This window comes from Rhinoraja longicauda, chromosome 23 (genome assembly GCF_053455715.1).
Source record: "Rhinoraja longicauda isolate Sanriku21f chromosome 23, sRhiLon1.1, whole genome shotgun sequence".
Taxonomy (NCBI): Eukaryota; Metazoa; Chordata; class Chondrichthyes; order Rajiformes; family Arhynchobatidae; genus Rhinoraja; species Rhinoraja longicauda.
Window position 1 is genome coordinate 12,607,518 of NC_135975.1, and position 20,167 is coordinate 12,627,684.

Genomic DNA, 20,167 nt, shown 5'->3' on the forward strand with positions numbered 1-20,167 from the left:
TATCTTCTTGCCCAATCACTACACCTATATTTATGCCTTTGTTATTTACTTTGTGCCTTCTTCACGGCCTGCATTCTAAATTGCTTTATGTTGTCACCAAATTTGGCCACATCTTTTTCTCAGTTCCCTCAATTAAGTAATTGAAAAAGATTGTGAAGGTCAGAGATCCCAACCTATATTCCGTGCAGGCTGTGGAAGGATAGTGATTAATAGCCTGAGTGCACCAGGAATGTGGGAGGAGAGGGATTGAAAATTTAGTTTAGAGATACAGCACGGAAACAGACCCTTCAGCCCAGTGAGTCCAGGCTGACCAGCGATCCACGTACGCCAGCACCAAACTACACACACTAGGCCAATTTACAATTTTACTAAAGCCAATTAACCTACAAACCTGTACGTCTTTGGAGTGTGGGAGGAAACCGGAGATCCCAGAGAAAACCCCTGCGGTCACGGGGAGAACATATAAACTATGTTCAGATAGCACCCGTAGTCAGGATCGAACCGGGGTCTCTGGCGCTATAAGGCAGCAGCTCTACTGCTGCACCACCGTGTCGCCCTTGTGAAGGCCTGAGTGTGAAAGGACTGCGAGTGGTCTGTCCCAGTTGTGAAGAGACAAGCTGAAAGGCATAAATGTGCAAGGGGAGGCTTGACCGACTGCATGTAAGAGGTGAGGAAGGAGCCAGGTTAATGGGGCTGGGGTACAGAGCCATGCGAGGAGGCAGGTCAGTGAGGGTATGCATGGGGGAATCATGTGAAGAGCAGGATTGTTGGGCTAAGTGACACCAGCCAAGTGTAACAGGCCGGGTGTCCTGCTCCGATTTGGTACTTAGTCTGTTGTCCACTTTTCCATCCGCAGGCGGAGGTGGTGAGCTGCTGGCAGAAGCCTTGTTCCGAGCAGTGCACCCATCCAGTGCCCAGCACCAGCTGTTGTCCCGTCTGCAACCACTGTTCCTTTGAGGGCTTGGAATACAAGAACCGCGACACCTTCTTTCTTCCGTCTGACCCCTGTAAACGTTGCAGCTGCCGCAATGGGAATGTGTTGTGTGTGGAGGTTGTGTGCCCTCAGGTAACCTGTCCAGAGGTGGTCACTAAACCAGGCCAATGTTGTCCAGAGTGCCCAGGTATGTCCCACGTCTGAGGAGAATAGGAATAAACGTTGAGTGAAAATTAGGATTGCTTGGCCAGACTATCCTTGATCGGACTTTGTTGGCTTTAACTTGTACTAAACGTTATTGCTTTGTCATGTATCTATCTATACACTGTAAATGGCTCGATTGTAATCAACAAAAGCTTTTAACTGCACCTCGGTACACGTGACAATAAACTAAACTGAACTAATCTGTCAGAGTAAGGGCAATTGTGCATGGGTCCACTCTGTCACAATTAGACCCCTTAAGTGGGTAAATTAGGGGGGGGGTTATCACCATGGACGGATGTGTCAGTGATGAATGAGATATGTAGAGTTGTCTTTTGTTTTCTTTCCACAGTCTGCACCCACCAAGGAAGGCATTATGCAGAAGGATCACATTGGATTTCAACCACGAATCCCTGCCACAAGTGTGTGTGTACAGTGAGTAGCCAATTAATGTCAATCACAATAGAAAGTCCCTGGGACCTGCTGCTCATTAAGAGCCAGTGTGGCCCACAGGATGCCCAGGTACACAGGAGGAGATTAATCTTTGTTAATGCAGATGAGTTATTGAGGCAAATTCCATCCAGCAGTTTATATCCAGAGTCAGAATCTTTTCCAGTTCTGTGTGGGACTGTAATGGGAGCTAGATCTGTGTTTATGTCAGTGGAGCTACATAATGATGTGCACAAATGGTCCCAAAATTATTTAGAACATGGAACAGCACAGCACAGAATCAAGGCCCTTCAGCCCACAATGTCTCTGCTGATCATAATGCCATGATTAACTAATCTCCTCTGTCCGCACATGATCCACATCTCTCCACTCCCGGCTTATCCATGTGTTTGTCTAAAAGCCGCTTAAACACACTGTTGTATCTGGCTTCACCACCAAAAGAAATAGATATTTTTCTTAGTTTAGTAAATCATTTTTAAACTGGTACATTGTATAAGATCACCGAATCACCATAACGAGCAGGGGCAGGTCATCTGCTCCTAGTGTGTAGGGAGTGAATGAGCAAGTAGGATAACATAGAGCTACAGGTGCTCCTCAGCTTACGATGGGGTTACGTTCTGAGAAACCCATCGGAAACCGAAAATATCGTAAGTCGAAATGCATATAATACACATGATCACGTGGCCGGAAGCGAGCTGAGGTTCGCTACGGGTCGCTGCCGTTTGCACCATCGCAAAGTCGGAATATTGTAAGTCGAAGCAACGTAAGGCGGGGGGCACCTGTAATGTGAATGGGTGATCGATGGTCAGCATGGACTTGGTCAGCATGGTCAGCAAGGGCCTGTTTCCAAGCTGTATCTTTCAATCAATCAATCAATCCCTCAGTGATGTCAGAGATAGACACAAAATGCTGGAGGAACTCAGCGGGACAGGCAGCATCTCTGGAGAGAAGGAATAGGTGACGTTGGGGCTCAGTGATGTCACATGGACACTCCCTGAGTGACGTCAAATGTCAATCCCTCAGTGAAGTTCCCCGGTCACGCTCTTATTTAGTTTAGTCTAGTTTTAGAGATACAGCGGAGAAACTGGCCCTTCAGCCCATCGAGTCCATGCCAACCAGCGATCCCTGCACATTGACACTATCCTACACGCTATCATATCCTGGAACTCCTTCTCATTCTGTGTGTCCTCTTTTCCCCCTACAGCGAGGCAAAGTGACATGTTTGGAGCCAGAATGCGAGATCACTTGTCAATATCCCACGCAGATCCCTGGCCAGTGCTGTCCGGTTTGTCACGACTGTTACTTTGACGAGAATATCTACAGACACCGGGAATCTTTCAAGCCGGACTCTTGCAGAGACTGTTCATGCAGTGTAAGGACTAAATTAATTCAGAGCTCCTGTTGTTTGCTTCCCAGGGAATGCTCTATCCATTGTGACGCACCTACACACTGGCCTCATGGATGAGAGTTCTCTGGTGTGACCCAGAAAACCCAGTCACAAGTAAAGCCCTGTGTTGGGAAGGCAACAAAGAAGCTGTGTGGGTTAAGAGCAAGTGTTGCTCTTGGTAGTCACCAGGAGACAGACAATCAGTGGATGTGGTGAGCACTTCATGTGGGGATCACTGCGCTGCAGCATGGTCCTCCACCAAGCACTTGAATCAGGTCAGCGTTTCACAATGCAGATCGCCATCCTTCCGCCCGAACCTTTGAAATTCAGATCTCCCTTCCTCAGTTCCAAAATCAGCCTGCTCCAATGGGAAGGAATTCCACAAGAATTCTGAGGCCAAATCTGTTCCTTCATCTGTAAATCTAGCAGCATCACAGTTGGAAAAGTGAGGTCAATCTGGGTGGAGGGGGATCATATTGAACTAACCTCCTCTCGATGTGTACGGAGCTGGACGGTCCTTCACCTCTAGTACATACTAGGTGCATGGATGGTCCACAGGATGCCCTCTGGCTATTTCTCTGCCAGACTTTCCTATTCCCCAGGTCTGGTCTGAGATGGCGGGAAGAGGCTGTGGATTTTCTCTCGCTGTGTGGAACAGACAGCTGCAATAATATATTCTCCCCAATCTGCCCCATGCTGACCGGCTGAAGACCCTGCACTGGAAACCTTGCTGCACTCTCAGAGATCCCTCGCCACCCAGAGGGGTTGTTCAATTAACAGGAATTGAATGGCAGGTGCTTGGTTTGATGGCCAGGTATTCAGCTCACATTGTGATGTTTAATCCTTCCTGCTGCAGGATGGAAATGTCCACTGTTTGACCATTGAGTGCCCGATGCTGAGCTGTGGGCAGCAGGTAACCCGGGAAGGATCTTGCTGCTCAGAGTGTCGAGGTAAGACGCTGCTCTCCTCCCTCTTGCCCTCTTTCTCTCCCTCTCACACACACATTCACTCACTCACTCACTCACTCACTCACTCACTCACTCACTCACTCACTCACTCACACTCTCTTCCCTTCCCTGCAACCCTACCACAACCCAACCTTGCTGCAAATATTTTTATTACGTTCCATTCTTTTGCTTAAATTTAAACCAATGTTAATATCGGACACATCTGGAACCATTGCAAAGCTGTGAGAGTCTCTGTAGATGTGAGGCTCTGCCCACATCCTTCCCTCGTGTCAAAGGCTCGGTATTACAGGGGTGGGTTTCCATCCCCTGACGCCACCCTGCCCACATAGCCTGGCCTCACACTGCCCGATGCAGAGGGTCCACTGGATGAGTCCTCTGCAGCTGGCCCAGGTAAGCATAGGGCAGGGGCTGCAGGTGGAATACACCCCCGGTTATTGAATGGTAGAGAGACCAGAGGAAAGAAGATAGACTCTTTAGTTAAAATGTTCAGGGATTTACTGAAATTGTTCAAAATGATAGGGTATAAATGAATGATACCTCCAATGTTCAGGAAAATCCTTGGCTTTGTGTTGAAGGCAGAAATAGACAGGCGAGAGAGAATGGCTCTCACAGAGTTACTAGAGGTCCATTCTTCAAGGGCTGTTGTCGTATTTACCAAAAAATGGGGAAATAGCTGTCAGGAAAAATATTAGAGGGACTTGGAAAGAGGGCTGCTCTTGAATGGGAATGGGGGGGGGGGGGGTGGGATTTGGGTCACAAACTGACCTTTCTGCCTCTGGGGCCTGGCAACGAGTGCTACAGGTTCTGAGGGGCCCCTGTCTACGACAGTGGGACTCAGTGGCTGCCTCATGCCGGCTGGGCTGTGGGAGAAGCTACACTCTAAGATAATATCTGACAATCATGGCTTGGTCTGGACACTCCCCTTGATGTTTATTAACCTACTTTGTCTTCACTGCAAGGCTGTGTGTACCACGGGAAGGAATACCAGGAAGGAGCAACATGGTTTGATCCTTTGGTTCCCTGTGTAACGTGTATGTGTGCAGGCGGAGTCACAACCTGCTCGGAAATTCATTGCGTCACTCCGTGCAAGAACGTTATCCACGTAACCGGGGAATGTTGTCCTCTCTGCGCAGGTATGTGGAGTGAGAAAAGTGCAATTACGGCCCATCACAATTTGTTATTTTGAATGTGATTGTGAACCACTTTCTTGAGCCACTATAATCCTTCCAATGCAAGTACTCCACAGTGGTGCTGGGTCGGGTGTTCCAGGATTAGACCTGTCATCAATGAAGGATTGGTGACGCTTCTTGAGTCAGGATGGTGCAAGGCTTTGAAACATTGTCCGCCTTGGTGGTGGAGGCCACGTGTTTGAGAGGTGCTGTCAATGCTGCCTTGTTGAGCAGCTGCATTACATTTAGTAAATGGAACATCCTGCAACCACGATGTGCTGGTAATGGAGGGAGTGAACGTTGTGGGCGGATGGGGTGTCAATAGAGGAACAACTCGGACGGTGGCTGGTCTTTTTGAATCCTGAGACAAATGGAAAGTATTCAATCACTCTCGTGCCTTGCATCTGCTGGATGGACTCAAGAAGTGGATCACTCTCGTGGCAGGCCCTGTTCTTGGAGCACAGCGTTTATGCCTGGTTCAATTAAGCTACTGGTTAGTCTTATTCCCTTTGATGTTCATGGTGCAGAGTTTGTTGATGGTAATGCCTGTGAATGGCAAAGATTGACGATCAGAGTCTCATTTGTTAGAGGCACCTGTGTGGCATGAATGTTACTTGCCAATATGAGAGCATGGTACAATGTCATGGCACAATGTAACCTTGTACAGTGTAGTCATCAGCAAGGTCTTCTGATCATTAGAAATTAATTAGCGGATGGTGGTGAAGGGAGTCGTGGTCACTGTTCTGAGGGATTCTTGCTGCAATGTCCTGAGGCTGTAATGATGGGTTTCAATAGCCACAGTTAGACTGTCTTGGAAACATAATTGTTAATATTAAGACATGGATCTTTTGTTACATTTTTAGATTTTGAGATGGTGTGCTTTCCCAGAAATGTTCTTTTTTTGAAGGTTTTTTTAAGATAAATTATATGGGGGATTGGGAGTTGGTTATAGAACTGAAAAATGAATCGATAAATGAGGTGTGTTCAGGTTGTTACTGGTGGGTGCCACGCGAATCCATACTGAGCCTTCTGCTAGTCACGATTTATATTATACTTCTGCTAGTCATGATTTATATTAATGACTCGAATTTTAAAATGGGTGTAATGTATTCATTATGATATGAACCTAACTGGAAAAGTGAACTGTGAGAAATATACAAAACCTCAGTCAGGTGAGTGGACCAGGACCAAGTGAGGGAGGGGGAGGGGAGGGGAGCGGGGAGGGGAGGGGGGGAGGAGGGAGGGTGGGGGGAGATGGGGAAGGTGGGGGGAGGAAGGGGAGGGGGGAGGGGGGGAGAGGGAGAGGGGAGGAGAGGGTGCTCCACCAAGATTTGGGCCCAACGGGTCCACGGTACAGTAGTCATTAAATGTTGGCCTTGCCAATGGCACTCATCCCATCGAAAATTAAAATCACCATCCAGCATTAGAAATGCTCGCACAAAGGTAACGTTTACATCTTTCATACTTTGCAGATTGTATTTATGAACACCATGGGTACAGTGCAGGCGAGAGTTTCCATCCCAACCACAATCCCTGTGAGATCTGCACTTGTGAGGTAAGAGCTGTCTTATCAGTAGAGCAAGACCGAGGTTGCCCTTTCAATTTGCAGTCCTCCCATTCTCATTCTCATAAAAATAGAGCTCTGTTACAGAGCAATGTGGAAAGCTCAAGCTCATAGATGAACTCCTTTAAAAAGCAACTGCACCTTGTAGGAAAGCACAAGATGGGATTAACTAGGCGAGGTCTTAGATGACAAGGGCTACCCGGCACATGCACGATGGGCAAGCATCCAGGTACATTGCAATAAAACGGTGTGACTGGGGCTGTACAGTCACTGGCAGGATGGTCCATTGGGGCCAACAGAAACCTTGGGGAGGAGGGTCATGTTTGGGAAGAGCATCATTCTTGGCAGGATGATCCTTGTTTGGAAGTAGGGATTCTTCGGAGAGGGTTCAACGTGACTTGGAGTAGACATCAGTGAACTCCCTGGCCTTGCGGGGACAATGGTGCATGGTTGAGAGTATAGAGGCCATGGGGATAGTTATCTGTGATTATGACTGCAGTGATCCAGGAAGGTTGAGAGGGTATGTTTGAAGGATGGTCAGGTTTGGAGAATGGATCCAGTTTATGAATATTCAAGGTTCTTGGTTTATTTATTGTCACTTGTACCAATTAAGGTACAGTGGAATTCAGATTGTTTATTGTCACATGTACCAATTAAGGTACAGTGGAATTCAGATTGCCATACATCATACCAATAAAGACCAATTTTACCATGTTTTTCTTGTGGCTGAGACTATCTCAGACTCACTCTAAGTAGGTCAGTCATGTTACAAGCTTCACCAGATGCACTGTCACTGTGCCCCTGCCATCTTCCATCGGGCTCACTGCTCTTGCCCTAACTTGCCCCACTAACTGTGCCTCCTCTCTTCACAGGTGATGGTGGATGGAGAGCAGCATCTACGCTGCTACCACCGTCAGTGTCCCAGCCTGGTGGACTGTCCTAGGGATTTGATCCTTGCCCCAGATCCGTCTCAATGCTGCCCCAGCTGTGCCCGTGAGTAACGTTGTCCTTTATTCCCTGGCATGTTTTCAGTAACAGTTTTTCCAGAGGAATGCAATCAAAGGCCTTCCTGAAAACCAAAGACACCATACCATTTCATCATCCTTGGAGGCACGTTTGTTCTCCCAGCTATCACCACAAATAAAATCATTCCATTAGGTTGGCCAAACCTCAAGTTCATGTTGGTTACATTTAAATTTGAAATTATATTTATCAAATTGTCCATCGTCCACCTCCCTTCCCTTGGATGGAATCTCCAAGGACTGCCTTTTATTGTGTATTACATCAATCCAATTATTTGAAAGGTCTAGAGACAAGGAACTGCAGATGCTCCTTCCTAAGAAGACACAAAGTGCTGGAGTAACTCAGTGGGTCAGGCAGCATCCCTGAAGAATATGGATAGGTGATGTTTCAGGTCAGGGCCCTTCTTCAGATGAAAGGTCCTGACCCAAAACGTCACTTATCCATATTCTCCAGGGATACTGCCTGACCCACTGAGTTACTCCAACACTTTGTGTCTTTATTTGAGAGGTCTTGAGTGTTAAAAGAAAAAAAATAGTTTCAAGATCTCCGAATGACCCAAAAGAATGGTCAGAAATGAAGTACTGTTGGAATTTGTTATTTTTATATAGAAAGCATTGCAAGTAGGTCATCTCCAGCATGTCCCTGCAAATAGAATTGTGTTAATCATTGGTCATTTTGCTAATTGTTAATTGATTGCTGGTGAAATATTGACAAGGTTGCTTGGATTAACCCTAACTCTGAAATAATTCTGCAGGATCTTTTATGGTCATCGGGGAGGAAAGGTGCTGTTTGAGATCACATTTAAATGATGGCACATTCAGTAGTGCAACATATCCTCGTTGCAGTCAGCTTAACGCTCCTACAGTGTAGGCCTGATCAGTGCAATGCTTCCTTAGTGCAGCCTCTCCAACAGTGTGACACTCCAGTCCTTGTTGTCTCTTTCCTTAAAAGTGCAGAGTACCTTGGTTTAGGATGGCTCCCTGCTTCGTAAAACCTCAAAGGCAACAATAAGGAAACATGCCATCAAAAGCAATCCAATGACCAATGTTCTCACTCTTATCACAGAGCCACTGAGTAACTGCACTGCAGCCCTGGGAGGGAGTGAACTCCTTGCCACTGATGACCCCTGTTACACCTGCCAGTGCAAGGTAAGGGCTGGAAAAGGTGAGAACACTACAGATTATGTGCCAGTTATAGTGCAGAGCAAACGCGGGACTCCTGCTCACAGTACAGATCAGACACAGAATCCCCACTCACATACAGATCAGACACAGGATCACTGCTCACATACAGATCAGACACAGGATCACTGCTTACATACAGATCAGACACAGGATCACTGCTCACATACAGATCAGACACAGGATCCCCACTCACATACAGATCAGACAGGTACAGGTCAGACACCAGCCTATCACATCACTGTACTAAGACTGACACAGAACCATCGCACATGGTTCGAGAAAGGCACAGGACCACTATTCACGGTACAGGCAACACAGACACAGGACCACTGCTCACGGTACAGGCAACACAGACACAGGACCACTGCTCACGGTACACGCAACACAGACACAGGACCACTGCTCACGGTACAGGCAACACAGACACAGGACCACTGCTCACGGTACAGGCAACACAGACAGAGGACCACTGCTCACGGTACAGGCAACACAGACACAGGACCACTGCTCACGGGTCAGGCAACACAGACAGAGGACCACTGCTCACGGTACAGGCAACACAGACACAGGACCACTGCTCACGGTACAGGCAACACAGACACAGGACCACTGCTCACGGTACAGGCAACACAGACAGAGGACCACTGCTCACGGTACAGGCAACACAGACACAGGACCACTGCTCACGGTACAGGCAACACAGACACAAGGCCACTGCTCACCGTACAGGCAACACAGACACAGGACCACTGCTCACGGTACAGGCAACACAGACACAGGACCACTATTCACGGTATGGGGCAGACCCAGGACCCTGACACACAGTGTGGGGTGACATTGAACCACTTCTCCTGGGGTAGGACAGAGGACCTGAGCTGTGGAGAAGAGAATGCCACTAGTCCAGAGTGACTGTGGGGAGAAGAATGAATGGAATTGTGGATCTGGGTTATTTGAGCATAACCTTCGCACCGATACAGTCTCTGGTCTTCATGCAAAGGAAAGGGAACAGGCATTGTGCTCATCCCTGCTGTTCACTGATCCCTCTGGATTTCAGCTTATTTCAGGACTCGATTTGCTCCTAAGATATCACCTTGCTATCCTTGCCATCCCTCACATCATCAGGACGTGCATGGTCAGTGTGATGCATTACTGCTCCCGCTCTGGGGCGGTTTAGTAGTAGCATGCACAGAGCTCTACGCTGTCCACATACTCTGCATGCAGGGAATATTTCATTGCGGCCTTACTTCCTCTTTCCCTGGCCACATGCGAGCACTGAAAACAAACCCAGCCGAGTACAAACACCTTCCCCTCGTCTGTGTGAGGCTGGTCAGCCCTGGCCACCAGAGAGACAGGTCGGGGGCTGATGTGAAACTCCTCCCTGCAACCCTGGCCACAAGGTGATAGGTCGGGGGCTGATGTGAACCTCATCCCCACAACCCTGGCCACAAGGTGATAGGTTGAGGGCTGATGTGAAACTCCTCCCTGCAACCCTGGCCACAAGGTGACAGGTCAAGGGCTGATGTGAACCTCATCCCTGCAGTGGCAGACGTGAGACTATGTGATCCATACAAGTACACCGCCTGTCAGCTTCTGCAGTGGTTTGTTGAAGGACTGAAGTAAGCATTATTTCAGTCCGCCAACAAGGATGTGGACATTATCAAGGACCTTTCGCTCAAGGTGTCGAATGATTTCTCCGGTGCAAGTCGAGTCATTGTAAAATCCTGAGGGATCAGAGAGCAGCAGGGATGAGCACAAAGTCTGCTCCCTTTCCAGTGCCGGAGAGCAGAGGCAGTGGGGCAGTCGTGCCTTGCTTCTGAATGGGTCAGCCTGTATACCCAGCCCATTGCATATTGCGGTGTGTTTGTTGCAGGATTTAACTTGGATCTGCGTCCATCAGAGTTGTCTCCCGCTCAGCTGCCCGATCTCTGAGCAGTTTACCCCAGCAGGGGCCTGCTGCCCAACCTGTGACGGTATGGTTAATTCCTGTTAATACTCCGTTATTACTGTTTATTATCCTTCCACCTAATCGGTTTTGTTCATTATTACTCTATTCTTTGTGGTGACCGTATAGTAACAGAAGCCTTAAACCTGGATAACGATCCAAAGACTTTATTAACTACATAGCAAGCACGACCTCACACCTGCACGTTCCACTTACACTAACCCGAATCTCGCAAGCAGTGGTGACTTCTAATGGGGCGTAACTACAAAAGCATGATGCATAACATGAGTGACACCATTACACTAATCTACATCCCCCCTACAGACCCATAAACTCAGCACGTCATGTATAACAATCGATGACAAACTGGAGGAAAGTTAAACATAGTCCGGATACTTCACAACCGGCCTGCAAACATGACCAGCACGTGTACGATAGAGACCATCTCCATTCTTCTTATCCGGGGAGAGAGCAGGTGATTCCACAGGCGAGGGAGACTGAATCAACGTCCCTGGAGACGAAGCAGGAAACTGTGGAACAGGCGATGAATATGGAGGCGAAGATGGAACAGGCAGAGGAGCTGTTGCAGACATGGATTGTTGAGCTGGCAAAAGCATGGGAGTGGCGACCGTATAATGACAGAAGCCTTACACCTGGATAACGATCCAAACACTTTATTAACTACATAGCAAGCACGACTTCACGCCTGCACTTTCCACTTACACTAACCCGAATCGCGCAAGCAGTGGTGACTCAAAAGCTAATGAGACATAACTACAAAAGCATGATGCATAACATGAGTGACACCATCACACTAATCTACAGACCTTTGCTACAAATATAAATTGTTGCAACTTTAGGTGTGTTTAATAGAGCACCATAGAGGCGGCCTTCCACTATTACCTACTCTATGCTCTGTCTACTCAAGGAGCGTTGGATGGGGGCTTTCTTTGCTGCCTCGTCTATGTTGTGTCTGACTAACCTTTCCTATTTATTCTGCAGAATGTGTGATCGAGGGTGAAAATCAGCGTGTTTCTGATGGTGAAACCTGGACTGACTCTGTTGATGAATGCATCACATGCTCCTGCAATGTAAATGACCTATGCAATTACCTTGTGCAATCTTCATCCCTTGCGCGTGTTTAGTTTGCACGCACTCATCGCCATTTGCCATTCCTCTCTCGGTTGCTGATCCCTGTCTTTGGTTTTCCATAGCTTGGGCACGTTGAGTGCCACATTGAGGAATGTCTCTCCGTCATCTGCCATGACGGCCTTATCAAAATCCGGTCACCAGGAAGATGCTGCTATGAGTGCCAAGGTAAGGCAGCCAGGCGATCAGGCACCAGGTTTGGATGCATGGTCCTCGGTGGGCATTGCACCTTGATAGTCTTCTGCGCTCTTCGTCACTGGAACTTTCATTGCCCCCTGTCTGGGTCTGTTCTGGGCCTGCTGATAGAGATCGACTGCTGAGATCAGTCAACAACTCCATGGTCATTTTATCAACATACATCCGGGATTGGTCTTTTATCATCTAGCAGTCTAACACTACCTGAGATGCAGTCCGTGCCATGGAACTTTACTCTCAGCAACACCAATGTCCGGGTTCCTGGCTCAGTTACCCTGTACAACATTCTGAACACAAAGTCAGGTTTAGAGTCAAAGAGCAATACAGCATGGAAACAGGCCCTTCAGCCCCACCTTGTCCATGCCGACCAAGCTGGCATTCTGGGTGGATCTCATTTGCCTGTATTTGGCCCATCCATATACTAAAACTCTTGTTTGTTTGTTTGTTTGTTTGTTTGTTCCTGAACTACTGCCAAAACGGTACACGATAGTGCGACAGTTCTAGGCCCACCTTACTCACCGTCGTCCCTTTCATGCTAATGGAAGAAGTTTCATTGAAATCGGTGTTATATTTTTTAAGTTATTCGCATTTTAAAGTTTAAATCTATCTCCCCACTTGGTCTAGTGCCCCTCGAAACTGTTCCTATCGTGCATCTGTGCAAATTTTAAATGGGGAGGATGAACAGCTCAGACCCTGGCAGCTGTTCATCCTCGGACTCTGAGGTCCATTAAGCTCTGACCCCACCTCCACCCCTCCCTCAGTAACAGCCCTTCTTAATGTACAGGTTAAGGCTAAACAGCCAACTCCACTTGCGTCTTTGCAGGGGATGAGTGTGCCGGGGAAAGGAGCAGCAGCAGCCAGGTCTACGGCACTGGATCTGGCTCTGAAACACTGTAGGGACAACTGAGATAGTGTAGCCGTAATAGAAATGTGGCTGAGAGAGGGACAGGAGTGGCAGTTCCATGGTACAGATACTACAGGCGAGATAGAGTTGCAGGTAAAAGACGAGGGAGGGGGGTGCATTTTTGTTCTGGGAGGACATAACTACATTGCTCAGCGAGGGATTTTCTTGGGAGATGAATATGCACTGAAGGCTGCGTGGGTAGAACTTGGAAATAGGAAGGGATTGATTACATTGATGGGACTGTAATATAGGCCTCTTAATAATCAGCATGAATTGGAGGAGCAGATGTGTGGGGACATTGCAAATAGCTACAAAAATAATAGGATAGTATTGGTGGGAGATTTCAACTTCCCTTATATTGACTTGTTCAACCATGGTGTAAAGGACTTGGACAGGGTGGAATGTGTTACATGTGTCCAAGGAAGCTTCATTAAACAGTATATAGAGGGTTCTACTAGAGAGGCTGGACCTCCTCCTGGAGAATGAGCTGTGGAAAGTGCCTGAAGAATCAGTGAGGGAGGACTCTTAGACCAGTGGCCACAATTCTATTAGTTTTAAAGTATTTATGGAAAAAGATAGGACCGGCGCACAAGTTAAGGTCTTAAGTTAAGGTTGATTGAACGAGTCTGTTTGCAGGTAAAGGGACGTCTGGCATGAGGAAGGCCAGCCACCCCCTTAACTACAAACAGGAAAGGTAGCAAAAGTGAGATAGGAAGGGTATTGGGGCAGCAGGTTCCTATTCGGGTGAAGGGCAAGGCTGGTAAGTTTGGGGGACTCTGGTTGAGAGATTTTGCAGCTCAGGTCAGGGAAAAGGAGCCATACGTCAGATTTCGGCAGTCGGGATCAAGTGAATCCCTTGGCGATTATAAGTGTCGGAGTACACTTAAGAAAATAATCAGGAGGGTGAAAAGAGGACATGAAACAGACAGGCAGGCAAGATAAAGGAAAATCCTAAGAGATTCTACAGCTATATAAATAGTGGCTCAGGAAAGAATAGGACTCCTTAAAGATCAGCATGGCTGTCTCTGGAGAGTCAAAGAATGTTTAATTTTCATATGTACTGATATCAGAGCAAAGAAATTGTTAGCTGCAGCAGCATAACAGGTACATAAACACAATACACATGGATAATATAGTCATATAGCATGGAAACAGGCCCTTTATAACTTGCCCACACCAACAATATGTAATAAACAAACATTGTGTGGAACCACAAGAGATGGGGAAGATATTAAATAAGTACTTCTCATCCATTATTACTGAGGAGAAGATTGTGAAAGCCAAAGAACGGGAATCTGAGCTGTGATGTTTCAGGAGATGTGGGTGCTTTAGTACCATGCTGGGCAGGGCGTTATTTTTCATAGGATGGTGGGAGCAACTGTTTGTTGTGAAGGTGGGAGATTTCTCTGTTCCCTGATGTCTCTCTGCAGATCCCAGGGTTTCCTGCAGCTACCAGGGAAACTCGTATCAATCAAACCAACACTGGGAAGTGAATGAATGTACAACCTGTACCTGTGTCTCTGGGGAGGTCCACTGTCAGACCGAGCACTGTCCACAGCTCACCTGTTCATCGGTAAGTCAAGGGGATAGCGCAAAGGTGGTCTCACCACTGGATTCTTTTTGATACAAAATCACTGAAACCAAGGAATGAGTTAGAAGCTGGAAGCTAGTTGTGGTATTTGGGTAAAAGACGAAGCAAGAGAGTTGCAGGTTAAATCAAATTAAGGAATTTCATTGGGTTTTTGCACAGAATAACAAATACCCGAGAGTGAGATGTAAGCTGAAATATGAGAGCAATTTAGTATGAAGTAAGCTATTTGTTAATGGGGATGAGTGGCTGCCTGCAGTTTGCATTTGGTATCGGCGATGACTAAACAGACTGCAGGCGATGTGAGGTTCAAGCAATGACTCTTCCTTTGTCTGTAAGGATGAGAGCCCTGTACTGATCCCAGGAATGTGTTGCCCTCACTGCATTCCCCGCCCCGCCACCTGTATGGTCTTTGGAGATCCTCACTACCTCACCTTCGATGGGAAGATGATCCATTTCCAAGGAGCGTGCAGCTACATTCTGGTGGAGGACTGCGAGGGAGGAGACTTCAGGTCAGTACCTCAGTGAAGCAATGCAAACCAGCAGGTCTATGGGGAGGGAAAATGGGAATCAATAGGCCCAGTAACCACAACCTGGCCCTGTCCTTTCTGCTTCTGCCCATCTCTCTCCCACTTTCTGTCATGCCCCGCCTTTCCACCTGCCCCTTGTTCTGGATCTTTGTTACTGGTGAGGCGATTTTGCCCAGTGCCCATGAGATGCCCTCTCAACCGAGCATCCCAGCAGTCCCGTTACCCCCCCTTTTTTACAAACTCCTTGCAATTTATTCTCTTTTACGTGCCCATCAAGTCCTTTTTGATCATTTCATCACTTACCCACAGCAAGGGACCATTTACAGCAGCCAGTTAACCACCCTTTGGGACGTGGGAGGAAAGAGGAGACCCCTAGCAGAAACATACACTGTCAGGAGACAAATGTGCAAACTTCACGCAGACAGATCCCAAGACCGTGGTCAAGTGCAGGTCGTGCTGTTGCCTCCCTGGACCAGTGAGGCAGCAGCACCACCTGCTGCACGACCATGGATCCAATCTCATCGTTCTATCTCAGCGACTGGTTTGCTTGCAGTCTACCTCTCTCTCTATGCACCTGCCTGTGTTGCTCGGAGTATTTTATCTTTTCTCCTCAGTGTCCGCGTGACCAACGATGATCGAGGTCGGAAAGGAGTATCCTGGACTAAAGAAGTGACGATGCTGATCGGAGACCTGAACATCCAACTTCTCCAGGACTGGGTTGTGATGGTAACTGAACTGATTATTGCAGCCCATTAGCTGAAGGGTTGAATCCACTTTGGGTGTTGGATGAGAGAGTGCAACACAATTGAGAATCTCACAGTGAAGTTGGTTCTGAAGCTGACAGAAACATAATGTAGTGTTTAAAGGCAACTGACGTGGGAGGATGGACAATAACGTAGCATAATGCAGCTCAATCCGATGCCCTCGTCTTGCGTAGGATGTGGAAGGTTTACCAAGCTGTCAGCATGATGTCGCACTGCTGAGTCAGACTGTTACATTGAGCTCTTCTTATTTCCTGTCCTCTGCCTGCTCGACGTGGTGTGAAATGTCTTTGTGTTTGCAGGTGGACAGCCACAGTGTGTCGCTACCTTTTCTCAAGGAGCCATACATCTACATCGAGAGAAGAACCAACAATATCTTGCTCAACACCAACATCGGTGTGAAGGTGAGACCATTGATTCACCCTTTCCAGTTGCTGCAGGGTGAAGGGGGAGCAGCAGACGGTTGGCTCCAGTGTTCCTCACTGTGTTACGTGGGGAGAGGGTCAGGAAGGCTGACGCATCTGGCAAGAGAGCCATGATAACTGTGGGCTCCTTCCACTGCCCCCTCGCCCAGTGCAAGAGGCTGGGCTGCTAAGACTAAGGATTCCAAAGGAAAGCCAGACCTTGGAGTGGCTGGCACCTGGGCTGAAAGCCTTCTAGGGATGAGCTCCAGGTGCTCCACATGAAGTGAATCTGGTGCCGTTCCATTCTGAGTGGGCTCCTGCAGTGCTGGTATCTCTGGCATTTGATAGCCCTGTAATCCTTGGTGGCTCAGCCATTGATTCAAATCAGATCAGACGTTGGTAGATTACTGTGCGTTTAGGAAATTCAGGTATGAGGAGATAGTTCAGGAAAATGGCACCTAGGTAGAAAATCAGTCTGGACCCTGACAAATATTTAAAGGAAGAGAGGCCAAACTCCTCAGCTATTTCTTATGTATCTCATCCAACTCCAGCCTCAGAGGGAAGAGAACCACCTCTTTACTGAGAGGGGTGGTGCCAAGGGTGGGGAAAATGAGGAAGCACCTTCCTGGAGATTGGACTGAGGCCCATTGAGGGAAGTGCTGAACATACACTGGCTGCCTTCACTCGCTCGGTCACAGGTTGGATTCCTTATCCCTCAGACTTCCCTGAACACTTTGCAGCCAATGGATTGCTTTGTAAATGCAATCTCTGTTTTATTGTGGTAAACACAACAGCCACTTTGCAGCACAAAGCAAACTTTCACAAACACCAATGATCACATAAACTGGTTTAAGTGAACAGATAGGGCCTCAGTGAATCCTCATTCACAAGAGGGCACTTCAGTCACTGCAGCAGTCAAATGTTCAGCAGTCCCTCGGTTCATAGTGGAAGTAACAGCCTGTGTTCTTATGTACAAAGCTTTGGGCTAATGTGAAGTGCTGTCCACGAGGAAAGCCATGTGACATATTCCTCTCCATTTTGCATTCGCGATGCAACCACCTAACCCGTTCATTGTCCTTTGGCCTCTGGACTCACTTGATTTGGATACATGAAGTTCCCAATGATTCCTTGTTTCCTGCAGGTCCTGTGGAATGGGAAATCTCACCTGGAAGTGAGCTTGCCCGGAACCTACAAGGGTCAGGCATGTGGTCTGTGTGGGAACTTCAACAACTACCCCCAGGACGACTTGCGTATCCGCAGCGGACAAATCGTTAGCTCAGAAGCAACGTTTGGGAACAGCTGGAAGGTGGGTCCTGAGGGCAAGTCAGAACAAAGCCATGTCTGTGTGCTGATCGCAATGACCTACTGTCACACGTACTGAGAGTTAGTCAGCAACCAGTGCTGCTCGTTGTTTGGAGACACAAGGAACTGCAAATGCTGGAATCTTGAGTAAAAACAAAGTGCTGGAGTAATTCAGGGGGGTCAGGCAGCATCTGGGGAGGGAATGATCCTGCTGTATCCCTTGACAACCTTTCTCACAATCCACAATTCCACCAAGTTTGATGTCATTTACAAACCAACTAGTCAGACCGCCTACATTTTCATCTAAATCATGAGGTCCCAGCGTCCCATCAGAAAAACATCTCTACCATTACCCTCTATGACTCAAAGATGACTCGCCTTGTCATCCAGTGTTTCAGAGGCAGCATTGCAATATTTTCCAATATTTTCAAAATTGATCAAATCAGAAATCAACATATATGCACTCCTTTAAACTTGCACTATGTAGGGAAGAAATAGGTTCTGAGGTAGAATGTGCACACTTCCCCTGCAGGTATTACACTGGGTTTAATAAAGGATAACGTTGCCCCTCAGAAAGCAGTCCTGAACTATGTGTATTTCATTGAGATTTCCCAGTAATTGCCATAAAACCAACTACTTTTGCAGGCTTTCTCAGTATCGTTATTCTAGTAGTATAGATGTATAGATATATAGATCTTCATCCAGACCACAAGACTTTATTCACCCCTTACCATGGCTCCTTGTATAAAAACTACATTTCGTTAATTATGTCCTCCCACCTCAATCTTTTCCCATTTCCCATTTTATTCCGATTTGCAAATCCTAGTTCAGGGTGCAAGCTTGTGATCCAGGAAAGACTTGAACGCCTGTGTTAGTGCTACTTGTTGATCTATGTTTGTGTGCCCACATGCCTCCTCTCCCAGGTCCACAGTGAAAATGAGAGCAGCCCACATTGTGCAGATGCTGAGGACATCGACCCCTGTAAGCGAGCAGGTTACCGGGCTCGCAAAGAGGCCAACGCCAAGTGCAAGATCCTGAAGTCCAAGAGCTTTGAGCGTTGCCACGGGTTGGTGCCACCTGAGATGTTCTTTGGATCTTGCGTGTACGACCTGTGCGCCTGTGGTTCGAATATTGACGATTGCTTGTGCGATGCGTTGGAGGCCTACGCGGCACAATGTCGAGAGGCTGCAGTTGTCCTACACTGGCGATCACCAACACTCTGCGGTAAGTTGTCCGAGTCCAGGGACCGACTGGGTTGAAGTGGTCGGAGAGGGGACACAAAAGGCAGGGCGTGGTAGAGCTGTGTTGACAGGTTGGGGATGGAGGGCCGTCAACTTTGGGATTGCTGTCCTCCTTGGGAGCTGCAGCCAGTGTGTATCTGATGGGAGCTGCAGCCAGTGTGTATCTGATGGGAGCTGCAGCCAGTGTGTATCTGATGGGAGCTGCAGCCAGTGTGTATCTGATGGGAGCTGCAGCCAGTGTGTATCTGATGGGAGCTGCAGCCAGTGTGACTGGACCACGTGAAATAGCAACATTTCCCATTCTATTCCGATTTGCAAATCCGAGTTCAGGGTGCAAGCTTCTGATCCAGGGAAGACTTGAGTGCCTAGATCGGAAGGAAAAATGTTCCTAATGTTGGGGGAGTCCAGAACCAGGGGCCACAGTCTTCGAATAAAGGGGAGGCCATTTAAAACTGAGGTGAGAAGGAACTTTTTCACCCAGAGAGTTGTGAATTTGTGGAATTCTCTGCCACAGAGGGCAGTGGAGACCAAATCACTGGATGGATTTAAGAGAGAGTTAGATAGAGCTCTAGAGGCTAGTGGAATCAAGACATATGGGGAGAAGGCAAACACGGGTTACTGATTGTGGATGATTAGCCATGATCACAATGAATGGGGGTGCTGGCTCGAAGGGCCAAATGGCCTCCTCCTGCACCTTTTTACTATGTTTCTACGTTAACAATCATTAACGACGCCACTAAAGCCATAGAAAGATCCTAAACCACTTCACTCTAACCTTAATAAACTAACATCAGTACCATACCATCAATAATATGGCAGGTGGCCAAAGATTTGGTGACAGTGAGGATTTTAAAGAACAACTTAAAGTAAGATGGTTATTGAGGTAAAGACATTAAAGGGAGGAGGGAGGGAATTCTAATGCTTGGTGCGTTGACAGCTGATGGCACAATAGTGGAGCCATTAAATTCAAGGAAATTGACGGAGGAGCACAGATACATTGGTTGTCAGGCTGGAGGAACTGACTGGAGAAGTGGAGGGGCAAGACCAAGGAGCCATTTGAAAGAGGATAAGAAATTTAGAATTGAGGTGTTGTGTAACATGAAGCCAGAGCATGTCAGCACGGATCAACATGATGGTTGAAAACAGTAATGCAAGTTAGGATGCAGGCAGCAGCAATTCAAAGGACTCATTAGTAGAGGAGAGGAAGAGGAAAGTTAGCCAGGAGTGCAGTGGTATGGTGAATGGAAATGACAAAGGCATGGTTTAGAGCT

At 47.6% G+C, this 20,167-nt stretch overlaps 1 protein-coding gene across 3 annotated transcripts in view; it reads left to right on the forward strand.

Moving 5' to 3' along the window:
* Positions 1–20,167, forward strand: part of kcp (kielin cysteine rich BMP regulator) — a 106,932-nt gene that overhangs the window by 85,093 nt on the left and 1,672 nt on the right. For all 3 annotated transcript variants that reach the window (XM_078419626.1, XM_078419627.1, XM_078419628.1), the window contains 17 exons: positions 857–1,121; positions 1,488–1,570; positions 2,790–2,957; positions 3,829–3,922; positions 4,900–5,073; positions 6,582–6,664; positions 7,546–7,666; positions 8,762–8,844; positions 10,751–10,850; positions 11,825–11,913; positions 12,037–12,139; positions 14,501–14,643; positions 14,998–15,170; positions 15,803–15,914; positions 16,252–16,353; positions 17,495–17,659; positions 18,579–18,879. In XM_078419626.1, the coding sequence (XP_078275752.1) occupies positions 857–1,121; positions 1,488–1,570; positions 2,790–2,957; positions 3,829–3,922; positions 4,900–5,073; positions 6,582–6,664; positions 7,546–7,666; positions 8,762–8,844; positions 10,751–10,850; positions 11,825–11,913; positions 12,037–12,139; positions 14,501–14,643; positions 14,998–15,170; positions 15,803–15,914; positions 16,252–16,353; positions 17,495–17,659; positions 18,579–18,879 (2,359 nt within the window). The remainder of the gene's footprint in view (positions 1–856; positions 1,122–1,487; positions 1,571–2,789; positions 2,958–3,828; positions 3,923–4,899; positions 5,074–6,581; positions 6,665–7,545; positions 7,667–8,761; positions 8,845–10,750; positions 10,851–11,824; positions 11,914–12,036; positions 12,140–14,500; positions 14,644–14,997; positions 15,171–15,802; positions 15,915–16,251; positions 16,354–17,494; positions 17,660–18,578; positions 18,880–20,167) is intronic.